Here is a 23,521-nt window from a genome sequence, read left to right on the forward strand (position 1 = left end):
TTACTGAAGCTCCCTTTGTTCTCGAGTTCCCCATCTACTCTCGATTAAGTCTACCAGGGGCTCAATTTCTTCTGCGAGAAATCTCTTCGCCCATACGGTTTCCCCTTCAGTCCCTGGCCCTGTTGTCTTCTCTGCTCCTTTCCATTGCAGCCATCTCGAGAACGAAGCTGTATTTCCAACCTGTGAATTTCCTACTCTGCCTCCAATGGATTCTCAATGGTGATTCACACAGCCTCCACATGTGCTTTTTAAAAAAAAAATACTTTCTACTGCGCATGTGCAAATGTGTTTTTTTTGTGTGTGCATGCGCAGTGGGATTACGGAGGGGGGGGGGGGGGGGGCGGGCGGAATAGTGTGCATGCACAGTGGGTTTTAAAAAAAGCGTTTTTTTCAGCACATATTGGGGCTCCGCCCTGCAGAGTCGGATTGGGTAGCGCCGGCACCAGAGGATGCGCAAATGGTGAGGAAACTGCATTTTTATTTTCAGCGCTGAGGGGCCAGGAAAAAACAGCCGTTCAGGTAAGTTAACGCCACTTTTCTTCTTTAGGGAAACTTGGGCCCGATGACCCTCAGAAGAAATTTCTCCTCATCTCAGTTCTAAATGGGCAAACCCCTTATTCTTAAACTATGCCCTTTAATTCTAGATTCCCCCCCACGAGTGGAAATATCCTCTCTGCATCTACCTTGTTGAGTCCCTCAGTATCTTATATGTTTTAATAAGATCAGTGTTTTGTGTATATAATGGAGGTTTGGTCATTGTTTATTTTTGTGAATCTGAGTTAATACAGCTGAATTTTTTGACTGATTTTTTTCAATTTCCTAATCTGTGGTTCTTTTCATGTGGTAGCTACTCCCTTCAGTGACGAGTTTGAGAAGCCATTAGCTGGAGTATCTGCTTCTGCACTTGTCAGCCCGTGATTTCCCATCCATTGAAGTGAATGGGTGGGAAATTGCGGTGGAAAACCCTGGGCATTGTGTCTGTTTTTCCAAATGCTTCCTTGGGTGAAGGAAAGTGAATATTTCATGGTCATGTGATTGATATGGAAATGTGTGGCTTAATACTATAACATAGCAGTAATGTTCACTATCCGATCTTCCATACCAATTAAATATATACCATTAAGAAGCATCATTGGTGAGAGCCTGTTTTTCTCCACGCTATTCGGATCAGTCTGATTTCAACTCTTAAAAATTCTGTTCTATGAAATATTCCACTCTAATTTGGGTATGGTTTTTTTTTAATGTGTGACTTGCAAAAAATGTCCAGCTCATCCTTCTATTTCCTTTTTGGAAAATGAGAGTAAAATTGATTAGGCTAGGATGATTTTTGGGTGGACTTTTACACTGTTTTCAAGACAAGCCCTTTGGGTGTTAGTTTACCTTGTATTAAAAGTAATTCAGTAGGTTGTGAGTACATAGATAGCGAGCTGTTATATGATTTGTCATAAATATCTTTATTAAGGCTAATTAACTTGGTGCGCAAATGAGTCTGAGCCAGGCTCATGATTCAACATTTATCATCTCCTGCTGCAGCTAAAATTAAATGCCCCATTTTGTTGACTTCACTCTTTAAATAAATAGATAAAAGTAATAATTTTGCACGACTTTACATGGATAGAAGGTTTAAAAAAGCGTACAATTCTCTGATTCCATATATAGCATTTCGTACAATTCTGCTCTTTGTATTACAAAAATTGAGAACTATTGTAGAATTGGTGTAGTTTAGTCTTCAACGTGTGATCGGTTGTTCCAAAAAAATGTACGAGAGTTTACAAATATATACGATCCTGGGCTGACTGACTGTGTTCATCCAAAATTGCTTCGTCAAGTCTTCTGTATTAAACTACTGTACCTACATTCATTTATAGGTTTGTCGATGTATGTAATCAGTAGCTGTAGGTATGTAAGTTAACAAATGGAACAAGTTATTCATTGTGGATTTCTTATGTTAAAATGATTTTTCAATATTTTGCAGGCCAGACAATGCAGTACCAGGCGATGTCTTGGTACTAACAAAACCACTTGGGACTCAAGTAGCAGTTGCTGTGCACCAGTGGCTTGATATTGTGAGTACTTGGGCACGAATAGTTTTTTGCATTTAGGTTGTTTGACATAAGAATCTCAATTTTTTTTAAGCCATTCCTCCACGAAAAAATAAAGTACAAAAAGCATACTTTGCATAGATGATTGCCACCTTCTTTAAACTTGGTATTGAGATGTCAATGAACTTGCTGCCTATCCTGTCAGTGTTATGTATTGGATGCTGGATTGGCAGCAAAAGGCATTGGGCTTGAAGGTTAGGTAAAAGACATTATAACCTCACTTTATTGAAACCGCCACCATCTTGTCATAAGGATATTTTTCAAATTGTAAATGCAATTATTGTGCTTGCTGGCACTGGATTTTCTTTCACCAGTTTGTACATTTACTATATCTGAAAGTAAGTTTTATAAAAATTTTGGGTGTATACAGCAGAATTATGATCATTTTTCCAGTCCCATATGAGCTCTGCAGTGTATAGATCTGATCATGCATGTTAGAGATGCACAGGTGGCAGAGCAATCACTGTTGCTTTTCAAAACATGAATTTGAAACTGTATTCAAATTATAATACTTTATTCTTGGTGATCGTGTCGATGAAAAATTACCGATAATTTCATAGTTGCAACAAGACGATCCTTCAAATTTTAAGTTTGTTTTAATTCATTTCAATAGTTTTACACTTGTGGATCACTGACTATTTTTAAAAAAACTGTAAATTTTGTTTCAAGGGATTCTGCTGGTTGAATACTCAAATAACATGTTCTATGGGTAATTTTATGAATTTGTGTTCTTGACGTGGAGCTTCGCCTGCCCGCACATCACAAATTCACAAGAACATAAGAAATAGGAGCAGGAGTAGGCCTTACAGCTCCGAGCTTGCTCCACCATTCAGTAAGATCATGGCTGATCTTCAACCTCAACTCCACTTTCCCGCCCGATTCCCATATCCCTTCTGATTCCCTTAGTGCCCAAAAATCTATCAATTTCAGTGTACTCAATGACTGAGGATCCACAGCCCTCTAGGGTAGAGAATCGCAATGATTCAAAACCCTTTAAAGAAATTTCTCCTCATCTCAGTCCTAAATTGCCACCCCTTTATCCTGAGACTATGATCCCTCGTTCTACACTCTCTAGCCAGGAGAAGTGGCCTCTCAGCGTCTACCCTGTTGAGGCCCTTAAGAATTTTATACTCCTGAGAATATATGCCCATTCTACTTAATCTCTCCTCATAGGACAGCCCGCTCATCCAGGAATCAATCTAGTGAATCTTCGTTGCATTTTCTCTGAGGCAAGTATATCCTTCCTTTGGTAAGGAGACCAAAACTGTACACAGTTCTCCAGGTGTGGTCTCACCAAGGCCCTATATAATTGCAGCAAGACTTCCTTACTCTTATACTGCAACCCCTTTGTAATAAAGGCTAACATACCACTTGGCTTGCTAATTGCTTGCTGTACCTGCATGTTAACTTTCTATGATTAATTACAAATACTGGTCTCCTCATCTAAGTCATTGATGTAGATTGTAAATAGCTGAGGCCCAAGCACTGATCCTTGCAACACCTCACTAGTTACAGACTGCCATCCAGAAAATGACCCGTTGATTTCTACACTCTATTATCTGCCCATTAACCAACCCTCAATCCACGGTAATTTATTATCTCCAATCCCATGAGCCCTAATTTTGTGAAACAACCTATTGTGTGGCACCTTATCGAATACCTTCTACAAATCCAAATATACTACATCCACTGGTTCCCCCTTATCTACCCTGCTAGTTGCATCCTCAAAAAACTGTAATAGATTTGTCAAACACGATTTCCCTTTTGTAAAACCATGTTGACTCTGCCTAATTATATTATGATTTTTCAAGTGCCTAGTTACCAGGTCCTTAATAAAATATTCTAGCATTTTTCCTATGACTGATGTCAGGCTAACTGGCTTATAGTTCTCTGTTTTCTCGCTCCCCTCCTTTCTTGAACAGAGGGATTACATTTGCTACTTTCCAATCCACGGGGAAGATTCTAGAATCTAGGGCATTCTGGAAGATCAATACCAATGCTGCCACCTCTTTTTAAAACCCCTAAGATGTTGGCCATCAGGTCCAGGGCATTTGCTGGCTTTTTTAGTCCCATTAATTTCTCCAGTACTGTTTCCTTAATATTAATAACTTTTTAAGTTCTTCACTCTCATTAGACACTTGGTTCCCCACACTTTCCGATATGTTCTTTGTATCTTCTACAGTTAAGACAGACTCACAATATTTAATATCTCTGCCATTTTCTTATTCTCCTGTATTTCTCTTTACTACTACTTTTGCATAACGTGAGAGGCTTATAATAGGATGTCTAGTTTGGCTATCCATTTAATGGCCTCCTGAGATGCCTCCTGTCTCTGCCTCTAAGGGGCTCATGTTTACTTTTGCTAATCTCTTCATTTTTACATACTTGTAAAAGCTCTTACAATCTGTTACATTTCTTGCTAGTTAATTCTCATTCTATTTTCTCCCTCTATCACTTTCTTGGTCATCCTTTGCTGATTTTTAAAACCCTCCCAATCCTCAGGCTAACTATTTTTGGCAACATTGTGAGCCTCGTTCTTTAATGTAATACTATCCTTAACTTCTCTAGTTAGCCGCGGTTGTACCACTTTTCCAGTAGAGTTTTTATTCCTCAAGGGAGGATTATGAATTATTTCTTTAAATGTTTGCCATTGCTTATCTACCGTCGTATCTTTTCATCTAATTTCCCAATCTATCTTAGCCAACTTGCCTCTCATACTTACGTAATTGGCTTTGTTTAAATTTAACTCTAGTGTCAGATTTGACATCACTCTCAGAATTTCATATTAAGTTTATCTTCATATGCTCATCCTTCCCCAGAGGATCCTTTATAAGATTACTAATAGATGAGGCTCTATCTCATTACACAATACTATATCTAAAATAGTTTCTTACTTGGTTCCTCAATATATTGTTCTGGAAAACCTTTTCAAATGCATTCCATGAACTCATCCTCCAAGCTACTTTTGCCAACTTAGTTTTCCCAGTCTGTGTGAAGATTAAAGTCCCCCAGGATTATTATATTATCCTTGTTGCATTATCCTCGAATTTACCGATTTATACTTTGTCCAACACTCTAAGCTACCACACCTCTTTTTCCATTTTACATAACTTTTATGAAAGACAAGTACCCTGGAATATGTTGTTCCCCAAATTGGTCACCCTACTGCCATGTCTCGGTAATGGCCAGTGGATCAAACCCATTTATCTCTCTGCCAATAATTCATCTATCTTGTTACAAATGCTCCGTGCATTCATATATAGCAGCTTTAATTTTAACTTTTTATTATTTTTCCCTGATGTCTTAGTCGCTAATGTCCTATTACCATTGTTAAACTCGCTGTCCCTTCCTGATGCAATCTGCATTTTACCCAAATTACTTCTCTGCTCTACAGACTTTATTTGTCTCCAGAATTATAGATTTACCCTTACTTGAACCTTCCCCCCCTCCTTATTAGTTTAAAGTCCTATCTGCCACCCTAATTATTCGATTTGCCAGGACTCTGGTCCCAGCCCAGTTTAAGTGGAGTCCGTCCCAACAGAACAGCTCCCTCTTTCCCCGGTACTGGTGTCAGTACCCCATGAATTGAAACTCCTGTCTTTGACACCACTCTTTCAGCCACACATTTACACCTCGAATCTGCTTGTGAGGCATGATTTCCATCCATTAAACAAACTGCTGGTGGGTGCAGCTTGGTGCCAGGAGTGCGCATTTTTAAAATTATTTCTAATATACAGAAGGTATTTTCAGTGTAATTTTTGTGACGACTGCCCCATGTTTTTATCAACAGCCAGAGAAGTGGAATAAGATTAAGCTTGTTGTCACTCAAGAGGATGTGGAGTTGGCTTACCAGGAGGCAATGATGAACATGGCACGATTGAACAGAACTGGTATGCTCAGTGATTTGTTCTGTTGTCGATAGCAGCCACAATAAGGATATCTGAATAATTTGTCTTTCAAATGAAGAAAATACGTCTAATCCTATTTGAGAGTGTGTACTAGTCTCTAAAGATTCAGAACAAGGTGCATGTGTGCAGCCTTGTTCTGCTGTCTAATCCTATTTGAGAGTGTGTACTAGTCTCTAAAGATTCAGAACAAGGTGCATGTGTGCAGCTGGTCTCTTCATTTCTTACGTTTCATTGTCTCCGAAAGAAGAACTTTTTGCCTGTAATCCTATGTTTAGAATTCAGGGTATTTTTTTCCCCAATTTTGCAAGTAATGTGTGAATGTAGGAAGGTTATTTAACTTCAGCTACCACTTGGTTATTAATATATTCACTGAGCTAGATCAAACAGCTGATTTCACCCCTCTGAGCACCCTCTCCCTCTGTATGTAGACTTGCTGAAGAGAGCAGGCAACTTGTGACCATATCATCAACCTGTTAAGCCTGCTAAAATTGTATATTTTCCCCCCTCTTTACTTGTCCCACCTATTTCCTTTCAGGCCACCATAGGGAGTCCAGCTAAACACTGGCCAATGTTAGAATTGAAACACTGTCCTGTGTCCACCCAGGACAATCAAATGCTTCTCCTTCCGGCAAATCGATTAGTGAAGATCTTTCAAAAATGAAATGCAAATTAACTTTCACTTAAAATACAATTGCCAAATCAGGTATGATTTTTTATATATCACATAATGGATTATTCGTCCAGACCTCTGGATTACTAGTCCAGTAACCTAACCACTACATTACCACACCCTCAAGTTGAAAAGGTGCAGATTTGAGCATATCTGACACACAATTAGTTTAGCCATTTGTCAGCGAATCTGGCTGGCTCACATCAACCACTATCAGGGCACACTCTTCTCCAAAACTGATCACTACACCGGATCATGCAGGCGATAACCCCGGCTTATTTAATCCGTTACCACCAGTCCCCTGCCCCCGCCACCTTCACTTCCAATAACTAGTGCCAGAAGCTCATGGACCTCTATCACTAAGATTGAGATCATATGTTTAATTGCCTCTGCTGCATTTCCCCCGCCCCCACCCACCCTTCCCCATGCCTATCGAGCCAAACCTCCCACAAGGCTCTCCCGTCCTGAACCTTTCTCAAGTTTCTTTCCTGTCTTTGCCAAGCCCTCTCTGAGCTCACCTTGTCCATGAGATCCACCTCCTGGCCCCCATTGTAAATGGTTCCCCCTCAAGTACTGCTCCGCTCCCCGCCCCCCCCCCCCCTCCATGTTTTAAAACCACTGTCGTCAAACCCTCTTCAACAAAAAAAAACACTATCGATCCATCTGTCTTTGCAAATTACTGCCCCATCTCCAACCTCCCCGTCCTCTCCGAATCGCCTCCCTAATCCTTGCCCTTCATTCCTGCAACTCCATGTTTGAATCTTGCCTAATCTGGTTTCCATCCCTGCCACCACACTGAAATGGCCATAATCAAAGTTACAAATGTCATTCTCTCTGACTGACTGTGACCGTGTTGCACTATCCCTTCTCGTCCTTCTGTGCCTCTCTGCAGCCTTTTAACATTGTGGATCACTCCATCCTCCTCCATCTCCACCATTGCCCAACTCCGTGGCATAGTCTCCTCTCGGTTTCACTCTTGCCTATTTGATTGCAGCCAGAGCATCTCCAGTAATGGTTTTTCTTCCCATCCCAGCACCATTATCTCTGGACTTCCCCATGGATCCTTGGCCATCTCCTCTTCCTCATCTCTCCAAAGACATGGGATCAGCTTCTATATGTGTGCTGATGACACCAAGCTCTGTCTCTTGTGTTGTCAGACTACTTGTCCGACGTGTTGTCAGACTACTTGTCCGACGTGTTGTCAGACTACTTGTCCGACATGCAGTCTTGAATGAGTTGGAATTTCCACCAGTTAAACTTACTGTCTTTGGCCACCTTCCACAAACTCTGTGCCAATTCCATCCCTTCCCTGTATTCTCAATAAGAGGTGTGCCACATTACATTTATTTTGGGATGGTGAGCAGAGAAAATTTTCGAAGTGATTATCTGTCCTTCTGCACATGCCCGTGGTCGGCCTTGCCCCCTTTTACGCATGTGCACCTGATCCGCTTCTGCGCATGTGTGCTGTCGCTGACGATGGCCGCGCATGCACAGTACCCCACAGTTGCGGCTACCGTGTAGCCTGGGATCGGAGAGAGAGAGAGAGAAAGAGAGAGGATCAAAGAAAGAGAGAGGATTGGAGAGGGAGGAGTGGAGAGAGAAAAACTAAATTAATATCGGTGGGGGGGGGCGGTGGAGAGAGAATAATTATCGAGGAGCGAAAGAGAGAATATCGGGAGGGCGATCGGAAAGAGGGATGGAGGGAGGATCGGAGAGAGAGACGGGGGTGGAATCAGGGAGGGGAATCGAGCGGAGGCATGCGGGGGTGAGGGAGAGAGGCGGTCAGGAACTTGATAAGGGCGGGGGGAGTAAAGAGTACAGAGAGCACAGTGTGGTTGGCATAAGAATGTGATCCAGGTCTAAAGGGGGATTGAGAGCGAGAACGTGATCCAGATGGTAAGACTGAACAAAATCTGGAAGTCACGATGCTTACTATTCACTTCATACCCAATAAACCTATTAACATCCGTGACCCACACACATTGTCCCCCATCTATGGCGGTAGAGGAGGTCAGGAACTTGTTTGGGGGGGAGGGGTGGAGTTGTAGACAGTCATGAATCCTTGTGGGAGGAACTTAGGCAGGGGGAGAAGACCAGGAACTTGGGCTGGCGGTAGGGGGTCAGGAACTTGGGCGGCGGGGGCAGGAACTTCTTTGGGGGGGGGGGGGGCATGGGAGGAGATCTTAACCCGTGAGAGTGAGCTCTCTGTTCCAAGTGAGCTCTGTTCTGTCTGGAGTCAGCAGTCAGAATGGGTCGAATTACACTTTGCAAAGAGAAACTGTTGGGTGTGTCTTATCCTCCAAGGGGGCCAATCAGAACTTTAGTTGTTGCAAATTAATGCGTCCAAAGATTTGGGTGGTATGTCTGCAAATCTTTTGGGCCTTTAACAGCACACTAAATGCTGAAGTATCCTGCTTATTTTTAGAAGATGAAATGTTCTTTTAACATCTGTCATGAAGTATTTTTTATATGTTTACTTGTATGTTCATTGACGGGGACTTTGATTAAATGAAGATTATTGCAAGAGTCATATCCCCGAACTCCCTGAAGGTTCTCCCCTCCTATCCTGAAGGTGTTTAATCCTGCTAGCCGTCGGTTTCGCTGGATCTGTGGCCTTTCAGTACCACAACCAGGTGACCACTGTTGAGGTGCGAGCCCAAACAGCGAGTGTTGGAAATCTTTTTTTGATCATGACCAAACCTAATCCTTTCTTAGCCCAACAGGCACACCTTTCAGCAGGACTCATTGCAAAGTGGTCTGTAGCACCGCTGGAATATTGTGTGGCCATTTTATTGCAGAATCTAAACTCCCTGATGAAAGTGATCCTGCTCCCTTCCCCATCTTGGCCCCTGCCATTGCTTCCGGTCACTTTCTGATACTACTCTGAGGGATTGAGCACTGGTACCCGCTGTGGACTGGAATTCCTGATCATATCTTTTTGTGAGCTGATCAGTTCCCATGGGCAACAATGTTTGATCCCCTGGAGCAGCAGTTAGCGTAAAGTAGGAGTCATGAACGGTGAATCAGGCTGGTTCTTTGAACTTGGGTAGGGGGAGAAAAGAAGGCAGTGAAGTATCAGTGTGAAGAGTAGGGGGAAAGGGAATAAGTATGTACTAGGAAGGGAAAGGGGCACTTAATGTACAGTATTTTACAAATAACCGTGAGCACTAATGCATACACCTCACAGCCTGCAGTTTCTCTGCCAGCAACGAGGCAATTCCACACAAATTTCTTCTCGTGTTGATCAGAAATGAGGACTTTTTCTGCAGCATCGGCATGTTGAAGGCAGCTGCCATTCTGGTTGGGATTAACTGAATTGACACAGACCAGCAATCAAACGTGGTGCTTTCCTGCTCTGTGTAGTACTTGCTGAACCATCTGAGAAACAGGCCCAGTAATCAGCTTCATCACATTGCAATAAGTGACTGTTATATATATTTTTTTAAAGGTGTCTAGGATATTGCTTTCTCCACCTTGTCAATGTCGAGATTTTGCCACAGCTAAGGTGGTTGGTGAAAATAAAGTTTCTAGCACAACAGCAGCAGCAACCACCTTCTCAAATTATCTGTTCATAAGTTTTTAATCATTTCAGTTTCTATTTTTTTTAAAGTGACTTTAGGGGGTTTGTTTGCAAGTTTGTACAGTATTCAAAGTCCTTATCCTTGACTCACTGCAGAGCTTTTAGCCATACAGCTCTAGCATGGGAGGGAATTTCAAAGGCACTCAGCATTGAAATACGATCTTTCATGTGACGTTTATAAATGAGTATTGGTGGTTGTCGTATCTAATGTCAATTCTTGATTTATTTGCACAAATGTTCATATGTATTACATATACTCAAGTCTGCAACCTATCTGCAAACAAGGTACAGTATATGTCTGTTAATGCAGCAGCATTTCTGACCTCATTTTGTGTTTTGCAGCTGCTGGCCTTATGCACACCTTCAATGCACACGCAGCAACGGATATTACAGGCTTTGGGATTCTTGGGCATGCTCAGAACCTGGCAAAACAGCAACGAAACGAAGTGTCATTTGTTATCCATAACCTGCCTGTCCTTGCTAAGATGGCGGCCGTGAGCAAAGCATGCGGGAATATGTTTGGGTTGATGCATGGCACTTGCCCTGAAACGTCAGGTAGATGCAGTTGACATTTTATCAATATTATTTTGGTAAATGGGTGCTTTTTAATTCTCATATTATATCCCTGAAAGCTACAAAGCACACTGTCCATGGCTGGACAGACTAGCAGTGGCAGTTCTGCAAGATAATTGTAGTGTCAGCTTGGCTCTGTTCACTCTGGCCCCACGACAGGATTTAAGCTGCTAATCCAGTCTGACGCTGCAGGGTAGTCCTGGTTAATTTGTTTGCGATCCAGTTTGCCTGAGGACATTGAATATCCCACTGTTTGAAGAACAGGGAGTTCTCCTGATTTCTTGGCCAAAAATCCTTTGCCAAAAACAGAATAACTGGTAATTTATCTCATTTTTGTTTGATTTCGTGGTACATGATTGACTCACATCTGCCTACATAACCACTGTACTCCTAAAAGTGATTCATTTGTTGTGAAGCACACTGAAGTTTCAACAACTTGATAAAGCTATATAAATGTCAGTGTCTCATTTCTATGATATATATTGTAGACTTGAACAGATAGAAAATTGTGTAGATGTTTTTTTTTTAGATTCACACTTTCTTCAAATAGTATCACTGCATTTTATTGTGAAAATTATCTGATGGACTGGATATTTAACTCCTAGGGCCTGTCTTTGTGATACATGTGTAATTATTGAACATTTGGTGTGCTGCCCGAGCCAGTGGTACTGGATAAGTCTTATTTGAATTTTTTCATGAGCCCCCACTTGGTTATCTGAAGGTGCTCACACTTGCTGAAATATAGTTTTGTGGGTGCCCGCCGCCCTCCAATACCTTGCCCAAATGGCCACTCTTCATATTTGAGCCTGGAGAAACACGAGTGCTACTCGACTCTGAGCCCAATACTGTCCTTCGGAATCCCTGAGTGATGAGTGGGAGCAGGAATCTTGGCCGTTTCCGACATCTCATAACCAAAGTCTAGATACAAGGAGCCAAAGTTCCCTCTAACAGCTGTCTGCCGGTCCCACACTGCCCGCAATTGGCTTTTCCAATGTATAATTTTGCGCATGCGTGAAACTTTGGGCGGTTGGAGGGACCGCGCACCCAAATTTCAAATTAGGGGGAACATTGTATAGAGCCCAATTATAATGGCTCTGTATTACAACAGCAGATGCGAGCTAATTGCTTTGATTTTAGCTGTTGTCGTGTTCTGATGGAGTAAGATACTGACTTGTGAAACATGCTTATTTGCAGGAGGCCTTTTGATCTGTCTTCCACGGGAACAAGCAGCTCGGTTTTGCGCAGAAATAAAATCTCCAAAATATGGTGAAGGTTACCAGGCATGGATCATTGGGATAGTGGAGAAGGGCAATCGCACTGCCCGGATCATAGACAAACCGCGGATCATCGAAGTCGCTCCAACAGTTGCAACGCAAAATGTCAATCCAACTCCTGGTGCCACGTCTTAAAGAAAAAAGTGCACACAGAAAAGGTGACATTGCAATTCTGATGCCATCCCAAGCAACTTTGTAAATTTAACTTGTCTGCCTAGTGTCGGCCTTTCGGCAGATCATGCGTGGATCTAAAATAAATCCATTGCCTTGTTTTTCTGTTACATTAACTGAAGATGCACCTAATACAAAGGCAGCCTCTAAGTTGAGAATTTATTATCCAATACTGTTGATTCATTTTGAATCTTTAGACACTTACTGTCTGTGCCACATAGGCTCTCTTACAGTGCTTCATGTAGAGCACACCTTACCAACAGCAGTGCAGCAGCATTTCATTTGTCTGGTCACTATATTATACGAAAACGACTTGTCTGCAAATGTGTTGCCTTGAAAGCTTCTCGGAGAGAGTTGCAGATTGCAGTTGTTATAATGATTAATGGAATGCAGCAGCTTGCATGATTTCATTTGGTCTTTGGTTTGTAATTGTTTATTCACACAGTTCAGATGTAATGTTAGTGTTGACTTTAGCCCGTTGCTCTGCTTGTAAAAACAAGTCGGTCCTCTGTGCTCTACTCGCATGGCCAGCACTTCACATGGAAGAGAAATATTCCTTTCCAATATGGTAAATCTTAAAACAATAATGTTATCATGGTATGTTTTCTATTATTTTTGTAGCAAACACAGGTGTATGTGCTAGTTTACACTGTGGTTCGCTGTTTTATCATGCAGAAAATGTTGCAGACCAAAAGAGAGAAGGCTACTGTAAAATACTCTAAGATGGAAGCTCAGATTGAACTACACTATGACTTTTTAAAAAATATAATAATCAATTATGTTGACATGTGCTGTGGTTATTAGTGTTTAATACATTTTATATTTTGTAAAGTGATATCTGCATCTGCTTTTCTATAAATGCAACTAATCTTTAGCATAATGCTTCTTAGTTTTTATTGTTTTAATTATGCTCTATTGATTCTCTGCTGGCTGTTCTGTTAAACTTGATTTATATTGCCGGTGTCACATCTTGAAGTTTAACGTAATATTCAAATGAATATTTAAAGTTTCTCCTCTGCTTTTCCCCCCCTTCCCCTTTTTTTGTATGTTATTTTATTTGTAAGCACATGCCTTTGTTTCTGTATCATATGTTAAAAATGTATTAAGATTGGGATTTTGTTACTTGGGGGCCTTTTATTTGCTGCTTCCCCCCCCCCCCCCCACCCACCCACCCTTATCCTTTCCCAATAGAAGTTTCGCACAGCACAATAACCCAGTTCATTAAATTGGAGATTTGTTAAAATGCCTGTTGATTTTATTTCCCCCTGCCTCTGCCTTATTTTGATTAATTTGTTCTCTCAGGCAATTTTCAGCAATGCCTTGAGATAAAATAGCCGTGCTGTGTCTTTAGGCTGGTTCAAAATTCCATGTGCAGCTTTTTGAGCATAGCCGGTTTATTTGTTCTAATGTTTGCTAACTCCATAGTGAAGTACATAATCTGTCTCTGTACATCTATATGTGAAAATTTGGACCCTTATGGAATTGAAATTTTTTTACCGGTTTTTCAAAAACCGTTCTCTTCAAATAGAAGGGTATTGCTGTCTGCGTCTCTGAAGTTTCCATGCCATCAGTTAACGTTCCGCCATGATCAGCTGAAAGGTGCGTCTATAACAGCACAAGATTATTCTGTATGTTTTATCATTATTACCTCCCAGTAAAACGATGATAGCAGCAATAGGCACCCAATCAAGACTTTAAAGCGGTCCAAAATAGACAGAATGTAAACAAAACACAATGTTTGAGCTAAATGGAAGAGAAATATTAATTGTTCACATCAGTTTTGCAGATGAGATCCAGACAAATTTAGGGGCGAGTTGTTCATTCAGCCTCCTCTGCATCATACTCGGGTTTTCAGGTGCATCAGATCCGGGAAAACCCACGTGGTGGGAAATGCCTCCAGTGATGTGTTTTTGATGTCACTAAGCACCAGTATCTGATGGCACTAACGCAGTTGTGGGAGCGGCAATTTGCTTTTCCTCAGTTGGGTATAATGCTCACATTTCAGGTAGAAGCCTTCGTCCGTTCTGTCAAAGCGTTATACCGGAAAGGTGAACTTTTCTTCATTTCTCCACAGATGCTACCTCCCCTGCTGAGTGCTTCCAGCAATTTCTGGTCGTGTTTCCAACTTTCAGCATCTACAGTATTTTGCTGTTTAGCAACAATGTTGTCTCCTCCTAGCATAGCCTGTTTAGTGAGTTCATCATGATATCTAATCACTTGAGTATTAGTTTAAACCGTTCTGAATCATTACGTTGATTTTATTCATAGTTTACATTTTTTTATACTTGAAAGAGCATTGATGCAACTGGTGCCTTTCTGGTTGATGCCCGTGGGTTGGAGCTGTTGTCAAATTTTAACTTTTTGTTGCTTGTATTTGCCAGACAGTGCCCGTTTTGCTGCTTGTAGGGTGCCAATCTATATCTTTCATCGCGCCAACTTGTTCAAGGAATTCAACTTTGTCCTTTACAGTTGCCGATGACAAAACATATCTGTTATCTGAGCCCGCCACCTAAAAAGCGTGCATTTGAAAAAAAAAACTCAAGGTATTAAATGATGTATGCCGTAATTTTTAAGCAAATGTGAAAAGAAATAGATGAGGCTTTATTTTTTTTTTTTTTTGATGTTTCAAAATAACGGAGAGCTGCAAAAGACTGAATGCTACTTCGATTTTCTGTTTTCTTTAAAAGGAGCGAAGCATGAACCAGGGAATTGTAGACCAATTGCCTTAACATCAGTGCTGGGGAAATGTTCAAGAGCATTCTCGAAAATGCTATCCATGTTCATCTAAATAGTGTAACGGCTGTAAGAAAGAGTTGGCATGAAATTTGGGGCGGGACGGGGGTGGGTGGGGGGAGGGTGGAATGGCAGTGCCTTAGAGATCTTAAATTCAAGGAAATTGCTTGTTTTTTTGAAAAGTGTAATCCAGTGGATCTTCCATTTATAATTTTTGCTTACTATTAATACTGCAATTTTTAATCTAATAGCAAAATTACTTAAAGAAAATTTAACCTTCCTTTGAAGCTTTTCAAATGGAATTTGAGAGTGGTAATCCAGTGGATGCAAATCTACTTGTTTTCAGAAAACAGGTAAAATTGTAAAGGTAAAAGGAATCTACACACAGCATTAAGATTGAATCCTACCTCCTGTTTGAAGAGAACAACATTTAAAGAGGATAATCCTGAAACCATGTAGTGGCAGTGAATCTACACCATCTGGATGTAAGCATCTATTGAGAATAAATTCTGAATTATCTCTAGCGAGTTCTTTCAATTTCCGAACAAGTTGGCCTCCTTTGTAAGCTTAGGACCAGCTGGACAAAGGACTGCATCAACCTGCCCAGGAGTTCTGACGAGCCAAATGTTTAAAGGGTTTTTGTTCAAAATTAGCTGCTTTATATACCAGTATTTTGTTGAAGATTTTGGAAAACCAAATGCTGGCAGTTTGCTCCATATTGAGCTTCAAGCACCTTTGTAAATCAAGAGACCAAATATGGAATGGAAAAGACTGTACTTATCACTAATTCTAATCACAAATAAAATCTGAAAATTGTGGTCACAAATGCGGGTGTATGATTATAATTCAGTTTTATTTCCTTTTACCCATGGTTGCTGCCATTTTATTGCTCTTATTCCTGACATCCACAGCAATGATGTGGGAGTTACGTGTTTGCAGGCATCAGATTGATCACTGATGGCCCTAGACTGACCAACTTGTAAATGGGAGATCGCAACCAACATTTGATGTGTTTCAAATAGGTGAGGAATACTGCTGAGGTTCTATTTAACTCATTCAAGAATGATTTTCTCAACCGATTTGAAAATGCTCTTAAGACAGACATTTTGGTCTTGGAACTATAGACGGTTTTGCTTTCTGAAGACACTGTTAGTCCATAAAGTTCTATCGCTCTGACTTTGTAGTCTCCAAGATAATGGTAAGTTTTTGAATAATTTATGACCTACAGAATTTGAATTTTGTGTTGAAGGAATGGCCAGCAGCGCTATTACAACTGAGCTCAACATGCTTTATTCTTGTTCGTTCACGGAATGTGGGCATCAGTGGCAAGGCTGGCATTTATTGCCCACCCCTAATTGCCCCTTGAGAAGGTGGTGGTGAGCCGCCACCTTGAACCGCTGAAGTCCGTGTGGTGAAGGTGCTCCCACAGTGCTGTTGGGGAGGGAGTTCCAGGATTTTGACCCAGCGACAATGAAGGAACAACCGATATATTTCCAAGTCAGGATGGTGTGTGCCTTGGAGATGGTGGTGTTCCCATGCGCCTGCTTTGTGTAGATACTGGGTTTCTTGGCACGTTCATGCTAGTGGATCTGTGAACCGTTGAGAATTTCAGAGATTGAAAGAAAAACTGCAATTGCTGGAGATTTAAACAAAGTTGAGTGGCTGAAAAAAAAGTAAATGTTTTTGAGTGGCCTTGCATCAAACTGAATTAAAGAAAGTGGAATAACTTCATAGAACTGATTAAAACGGAGGGGAGTGAGTAACATAAGATTAGTGAGCAGATATGCAAACGTCTATTATAAAGAGGTAGCTATTTGATTTCTTAAGCTATGAATAGACTTGGTAAAGTTTAATATGTTGCACAAATGAAGAGTAGCAGCGAATCACAATAGATGTGCAATAATGGTCTTGCAATGCTGAAGCAGTTGCTCAATTATTTGGCATGTTGAAAAGTCTGAAAAATACCTCCTGGGGCCCACGACAGCTGGTGAAAATCCAGGAACCACATCTATGTTTAACAACCTTTAATCCCAGGATTGACAATCTAAAAGATTTGGGGATTGAGGAAATGACGTGACACTAAGTGAAGTTTATCCAATCACTACGAACAGGAACAGCAACCTTGACTGGGTGAAGGGGAGTCAAGTCACAGAGATACATTGGTACAGGTGATTAATGAAAGGGATCATAACAGGAGAACAGTAGATGAGAAAAACAGCCGGAGAGAAAGAGATGCCAAGTAATTATCGGCTGTGTAAGATTGGCTGCTATTTTTAACTTGGAGATAATTGAAGATCTAAGGTTATAGTTTTTCTGCTTAATAATACTTGGCTTTTATATATGTAGACAATTGAAACTGGCTTAGCGGAAGGGTAGATGGGAAATTATGGAGTAGCTTGGCTTATTTTTTTTAAAGCAACCATTTTAAAATAGTATATACAACTGAACAATGGCACATTGATGAGGCATAAAGTTACAGACCTTGCAAGAGGGCTGGGAACTACTGAACCGTAATAAGGACTAGACTGATAATGACATAGCAACCAGACAGATCGGGAAGATGCCTACACATCAACCCATGTTCTTGAAATAGTTTAACTGCTGGAGCTGAATACAAAAAAGGAAGGAATAGGCAAGGTAAGGAGACACGAGAGACCCTCTGGGAGGAAGGCATGTTAAGTGTCAACCAGTGATAGGTCCAGAGAAGCTCTGTAGGCTTGAATTGAAAGTAACGGTATCAGAAGGAGGACTCGACAGCCACAAAGTGTAGAAGATTGACGTTGAGTTCGGTAAATTCGGGAAGACACTGAGGTGGAGATGGGCCTGGGGCACCAGTCAGAGGGTGCAGACAACTTTTTTTCACCCAAGGCGTAACGGGGTAGTATAAATACTCAATATACCTTGTAAACTGCTGCTTAAGATACAGTAATTGTATTGATCCTTGCTTGTGCTAAATAAAGTTAATCACTGCTACCAATATGGGTCAATGTCAAATCATTTGGAATAATAGAGATCTCAAAAATGTGGATTCTCTCAGATCAGTGTACAGAAAGGCACACATATGAGGGAAAGACTGAGTAATCTAAAAGTTTCCTTAAAACTACTGGTAACTTATGGCGAGGTGGGGCCCCCTGATAACCTGTTGGTGTGAGCAGGAACTGGAGCAGTACTGCATGCACCATAGGTTTCAGAGATTTTTTTTTAAGTTGTTGGACCAACTGATAATATTGCAAACTTAAAATGTTATTGGTTCAATATTGTAGGGATTTATGTCACTTTTGTTTGGTAATGAAATTAGCTTGTAAACATTAAAGGTGGCGATGAGATCCTGAAAATATGACAGCAGACCTGATTTTAACCCAGGCTGCGGAATTTATAATATAAACAGAAGATACTGGAAATACTCCATGGGTCAGGCAGCATCTGTAGAGGGAGAAACAGAATTAAAATTTCAGGTTTGTGATATTTTTCATGAATTGGAAAATGTTACAGTTGTAAGGTGTTTTAAGCAAGCACGGAGGCGAGGGAGGGGAGGAAAGAATAAAAAGGAAGGTCTGTGATAGAGTGGATGGCAGGAGTGATTTAAATGAGAAAAGGGATGGTAATGCCAGGAAAAGGGGTGGTAATAGGACATGTAACAAAACAAAAGATGGGTCTAGAATTCATGTAACTGGTTACAGAATCATTACCAGCACCCGCTGTCTATAAAAATGGGGGTAGAGATGATCTGAAATTGTTTAACTCGTTATTGAGTCCAAAAGGCTGTACAGTGGCTAAACGAAAGAGGAGGTGCTGTTTCTCGAACTTCCTGCTGAATATTTCCAGCATTTTCTGTTCAGATTTCCAATGTGCAGTATGTTGCCTTTTGTGGAATTTATAAGATTGAATCCCAGATTCATAGATCACAATGGGCATCAGGAGTTCAAACCCTAGTATGAAATACAAAGCAGCAGTGAAAATGTGCATGGTGACCATGCCTATGTTGGCAAGCACAATAATGAAGCATATTTTTGGTGCAACAAGGCACAAAACACAGCATTGCATTATAAGCAGGGTCCGTGCTGTCCACCAGGATAGGGGCAGGGAGGTGTTGCTACAGTTGTACAGGGCATTGGTGAGGCCACACCTGGAGTATTGTGTACAGTTTTGGTCTCCTAACCTGAGGAAGGACATTCTTGCTATTGAGGGAGTGCAGCGAAGGTTCACCAGACTGATTCCCGGGATGGCGGGACTGACCTATCAAGAAAGACTGGATCAACTGGGCTTGTATTCACTGGAGTTCAGAAGAATGAGAGGGGACCTCATAGAAACATTTAAAATTCTGACGGGGTTAGACAGGTTAGATGCAGGAAGAATGTTCCCAATGTTGGGGAAGTCCAGAACCAGAGGTCACAGTCTAAGGATAAGGGGTAAGCCATTTAGGACCGAGATGCGGAGGAACTTCTTCACCCAGAGAGTGGTGAACCTGTGGAATTCTCTGCCACAGAAAGTTGTTGAGGCCAATTCACTAAATATATTCAAAAAGGAGTTAGATGAGGTCCTTACTACTAGGGGGATCAAGGGGTATGGCGAGAAAGCAGGAATGGGGTACTGAAGTTGAATGTTCAGCCATGAACTCATTGAATGGCGGTGCAGGCTAGAAGGGCCGAATGGCCTACTCCTGCACCTATTTTCTATATCTAGAAGGAGGCACACAAAGATGAGCATGAAGGTAAGTCATAAATATTACAGTAAAGTGGGAATGCAGGACTTATAGGCCCAAGGGAAAATTTTAATTGATAAAAAATGTATGCAAAAATAACCCCACTACTAATGGGAAGAAATTATATTGTAGCAAGTAACATTGTTAATAATTTATATTAATGCTTTATACTTTGGAATAAAAAAAATTGCGAAACTTGCGGATGCCACCAAATTTGGGGGTGAAACATAGAAACACAGTAATTTACAGCGCAGAAGGAGGCCATTTGGCCCATCATGTCTGCGCCGGCTGACAAAGAACCACACGGCCCTCGGCCTGAAGGTTATATTATAAACCTATGAACAATGGTGGGAAGGTCAAGAGCAACCAGTCCGCCCCACACTGCAATATCCCTTACACTGAAACATTCTACACTCCATCCCAACTGGAGCCATGTTATCTTCTGGGAGAGGCAAAAACCAGATTTAAAAACCCAAGCTAATTTGGGGCAGAAAAGAAATCTGGGAAGATTCCCCTCCCATTTATCCAGGCGATCAAAACTAGTCCAGGAGATCACCCTGGCCATATTTGATTTGCTGCAGTATTTACCATCACATCTGCGCAGGCCAACAAAAGGTTATCCAGTCTAATCCCAATTACCAGCTCTAGGTCCGTAACCCTGCAGGTTTTGGCACTTTCAAGTGCCCATCCAACCATCTCTTAAATGTGGTGAGGGTTTCTGCATCCACCACTCTTCCAGGTAGAGAGTTTCAGATCCTCACAACCCTCTGTGTAAAGAAGCCCCCCCTCTCTTTCCCCCACCCCCAACCGGGCCCCTCAAATCCCCTCTAAACCTTGCACCAACCTCCTTAAAACTGTGCCCCCTTGTAATAGACCCCTCCACCAATGGAAATAGGCCCTTTCTATCCACCATATCCAGGTCCCTCAATATTTTGTACACCTCAATGAGGTCTCTCAACCTCCTCAGCCTATTCAATCTGTCCTCATAACTAAAATTCTCCATTCCAGGCAGCATCCTAGTAAATCTCCTCTGCACCTTCTCTAGTGCAATCATGTCCTTCCTATAATACGGCGACCAGAACTGCACATAGTACTCCAGCTATGGCCTAACCAAAGTATTATATAATTTAATGCGTTGTCTATACTGAGGAGGACTGCAACAAATTACAGGAAGACATTAATAAACTTACAGAATGAGCATCTAATTGGCAAATTAATTTCAATGCATAAATGTGAGTTATTACATTTTGGTAGGAAGAATAGGGAGGTCATTTATTACTTGGATGCGAGTCTGGTGGGGTAGAGGAGCAAAGGAATCTCGAGTACAAATCACCAAAAGTAGTGATGCAGGTTAACACGGCTATTAAAAAAGCAAACCAAGCACTAGGGTTTATTTCTTGAGGGATAGAATTGAAAAATAGTGAGCTTATGCTAAACTTGTATCGAACCTTGGTTAGACCACACTTGGAATATTGTGTACAATTCTGGTCACACTGGAGAGGGTGCAGAGAAGATTTGCAAGGATGATACCAGAAATGCGAGGTTAGACCCATCAGCAAAGGATGAACAGGTTGGGACTCTTGAAAAGAGAAGGCTGAGGGGTGACCTAATAGAAATCTTTAAAATTATGAAGGGTTTTGATACAGTGGATAGAGAGAGTGTTACCACTTGTGGGGAAGAGCAAAACTAGAAGCCATCGATATAAGATAGTCACCAAGAAATCCAATAGGGAATTCAGGAGAAACCTCTTTACCCAGAAAGTGGTGAGAATGTGGGAGTAGTTGAGGTGAATAGTATCGATGCATTTAAGAGGAGGCTATACAAGCATATGAGGGTGAAGGGAATAGAGGGTTATGCTGATAGATTGAGAAGGCTCGAGTGGAGCATAAACCCCAGCATGGACTGGTTGGGCCAAATGTCCTGTTTCTGTGCCGCATATCCGATGTAATATTGGAATCCTGATGTTGGAAGAATGATAAAAATGATACACACCTTGGCTTGCAGTTTAAAGGCTGAAGGCTGAACAGTGCTAAATTTTGCAATGAGCATCCACCCCCTTAATTTGGATAGACTTGTTGCACAGGAAACTTGCTCAAATAGCTTGGACCACAGCACATTTGGCTGGGGTGCATAAAATTCAGTGTGACGGTCTCACTCAAAGGGCTGCACGTGCTAATAATGGATAAGTTGCAGTGGAAGAAAAGGATTAAATGTTCAGACTGCCACAGCAGGTCTATAAGGCAATACTTCTCCTTTTGATGCTAAAAGAGTAATAAGTATGTAGGTTGGCCCTATTTGGGACTGATAGCCATCATTTGGTACAAATGCAGGTACAAGTTCCATGGAGGGTAGTGCCTGCAAAGTCAAAGCATTTGCCCAGAGTGCAAATAAAGAAGTTGTTTGCTGGGAGCAGAAGGAAAGTACAGGTAGATGGACTGCTTACTTATTTACTCACGATTTTTTGTGGGGTCCGTCAAACCAGGCACAAGGTGGAACCTGCCACAATCGCTGGAATTTGCCATTTCAAGCACCAGACACAACTACTCTTTCACGCACTCATTCATAGTATCATAAAGCACAAGGCCATTCAGCCCATTGTTCCTGTACTGACACTTTGCAAGAGATATCCAATTAATTGTTTACTGATAAAAGCAAGAAGAAATACTTGCATTTATATAGCACCTTTCACGCCCACTGGACATCTTAAAGTGATTTACAGTCAGTTAAGTACTTTGGAGTGTAGTCACTGTTGTAATGTAGGAAATGCAACAGCTAATTTGCGCACAGCAAGCTCCCACAAACAGCAATGTGATGTGACCAGGTAATTAAAAAAAAATGTTGATTGAGGGATAAATATTGGCCAGGACACCGGGTGCTCTTCTTCAAAACACAAGAGGCTGCAAAGAGATTTAGATAGGTTAAGCGAATGGGCTAAGGTTTGGCAGATGGAATACAATGTCGGAAAGTGTGAGGTCATCCACCTTGGAAAAAAAAACAGTAAAAGGGAATATTATTTGAATGGGGAGAAATTACAACATGCTGTGGTGCAGAGGGACCTGGGGGTCCTTGTGCATGAAACTCTTGTGCATGAATCCCAAAAAGTTAGTTTGCAGGTGATCAGGAAGGCGAATGGAATGTTGGCCTTCATTGCGAGAGGGATGGAGTACAAAAGCAGGGAGGTCCTGCTGCAACTGTACAGGGTATTGGTGAGGCCGCACCTGGAGTACTGCGTGCAGTTTTGGTCACCTTACTTAAGGAAGGATATACTAGCTTTGGAGGGGGTACAGAGACGATTCACTAGGCTGATTCCGGAGATGAGGGGGTTACCTTATGATGATAGATTGAGTAGACTGGGTCTTTACTCGGAGTTCAGAAGGATGAGGGGTGATCTTATAGAAACATTTAAAATAATGAAAGGGATAGATAAGATAGAGGCAGAGAGGTTGTTTCCACTGGTCGGGGAGACTAGAACTAGAGGGCACAGCCTCAAAATACGGGGGAGCCAATTTAAAACCGAGGTGAGAAGGAATTTCTTCTCCCAGAGGGTTGTGAATCTGTGGAATTCTTTGCCCAAGGAAGCAGTTGAGGCTAGTTCATTGAATGTATTCAAATCACAGATAGATAGATTTTTAACCAATAATGGAATTAAGGGTTATGGGGAGCGGGCTGGTAAGTGGAGCTGAGTCCACGGCCCGATCAGCCATGATCTTTTTGAATGGCGGAGCAGGCCCGAGGGGCTAGATGGCCTACTCCTGTTCCTAATTCTTGTGTTCTTATGTAAAATAGTGCCGTGGAATCTTTTATGTCC

At 41.5% G+C, this 23,521-nt stretch overlaps 1 protein-coding gene across 1 annotated transcript in view; it reads left to right on the forward strand.

Moving 5' to 3' along the window:
• Nucleotides 1-13,521, forward strand: part of sephs1 (selenophosphate synthetase 1) — a 68,555-nt gene extending 55,034 nt beyond the window's left edge. The window contains exons 5-8 of the mRNA XM_070897094.1: nucleotides 1,976-2,066; nucleotides 5,893-5,992; nucleotides 10,603-10,815; nucleotides 12,028-13,521. Of these exons, the coding sequence (XP_070753195.1) occupies nucleotides 1,976-2,066; nucleotides 5,893-5,992; nucleotides 10,603-10,815; nucleotides 12,028-12,242 (619 nt within the window). The 3' untranslated portion in view covers nucleotides 12,243-13,521. The remainder of the gene's footprint in view (nucleotides 1-1,975; nucleotides 2,067-5,892; nucleotides 5,993-10,602; nucleotides 10,816-12,027) is intronic.
• Nucleotides 13,522-23,521: the final 10,000 nt, after the last annotated feature.

The sequence above is a fragment of the Pristiophorus japonicus genome, chromosome 13 (assembly GCF_044704955.1).
Source record: "Pristiophorus japonicus isolate sPriJap1 chromosome 13, sPriJap1.hap1, whole genome shotgun sequence".
Lineage (NCBI taxonomy): Eukaryota > Metazoa > Chordata > Chondrichthyes > Pristiophoridae > Pristiophorus > Pristiophorus japonicus.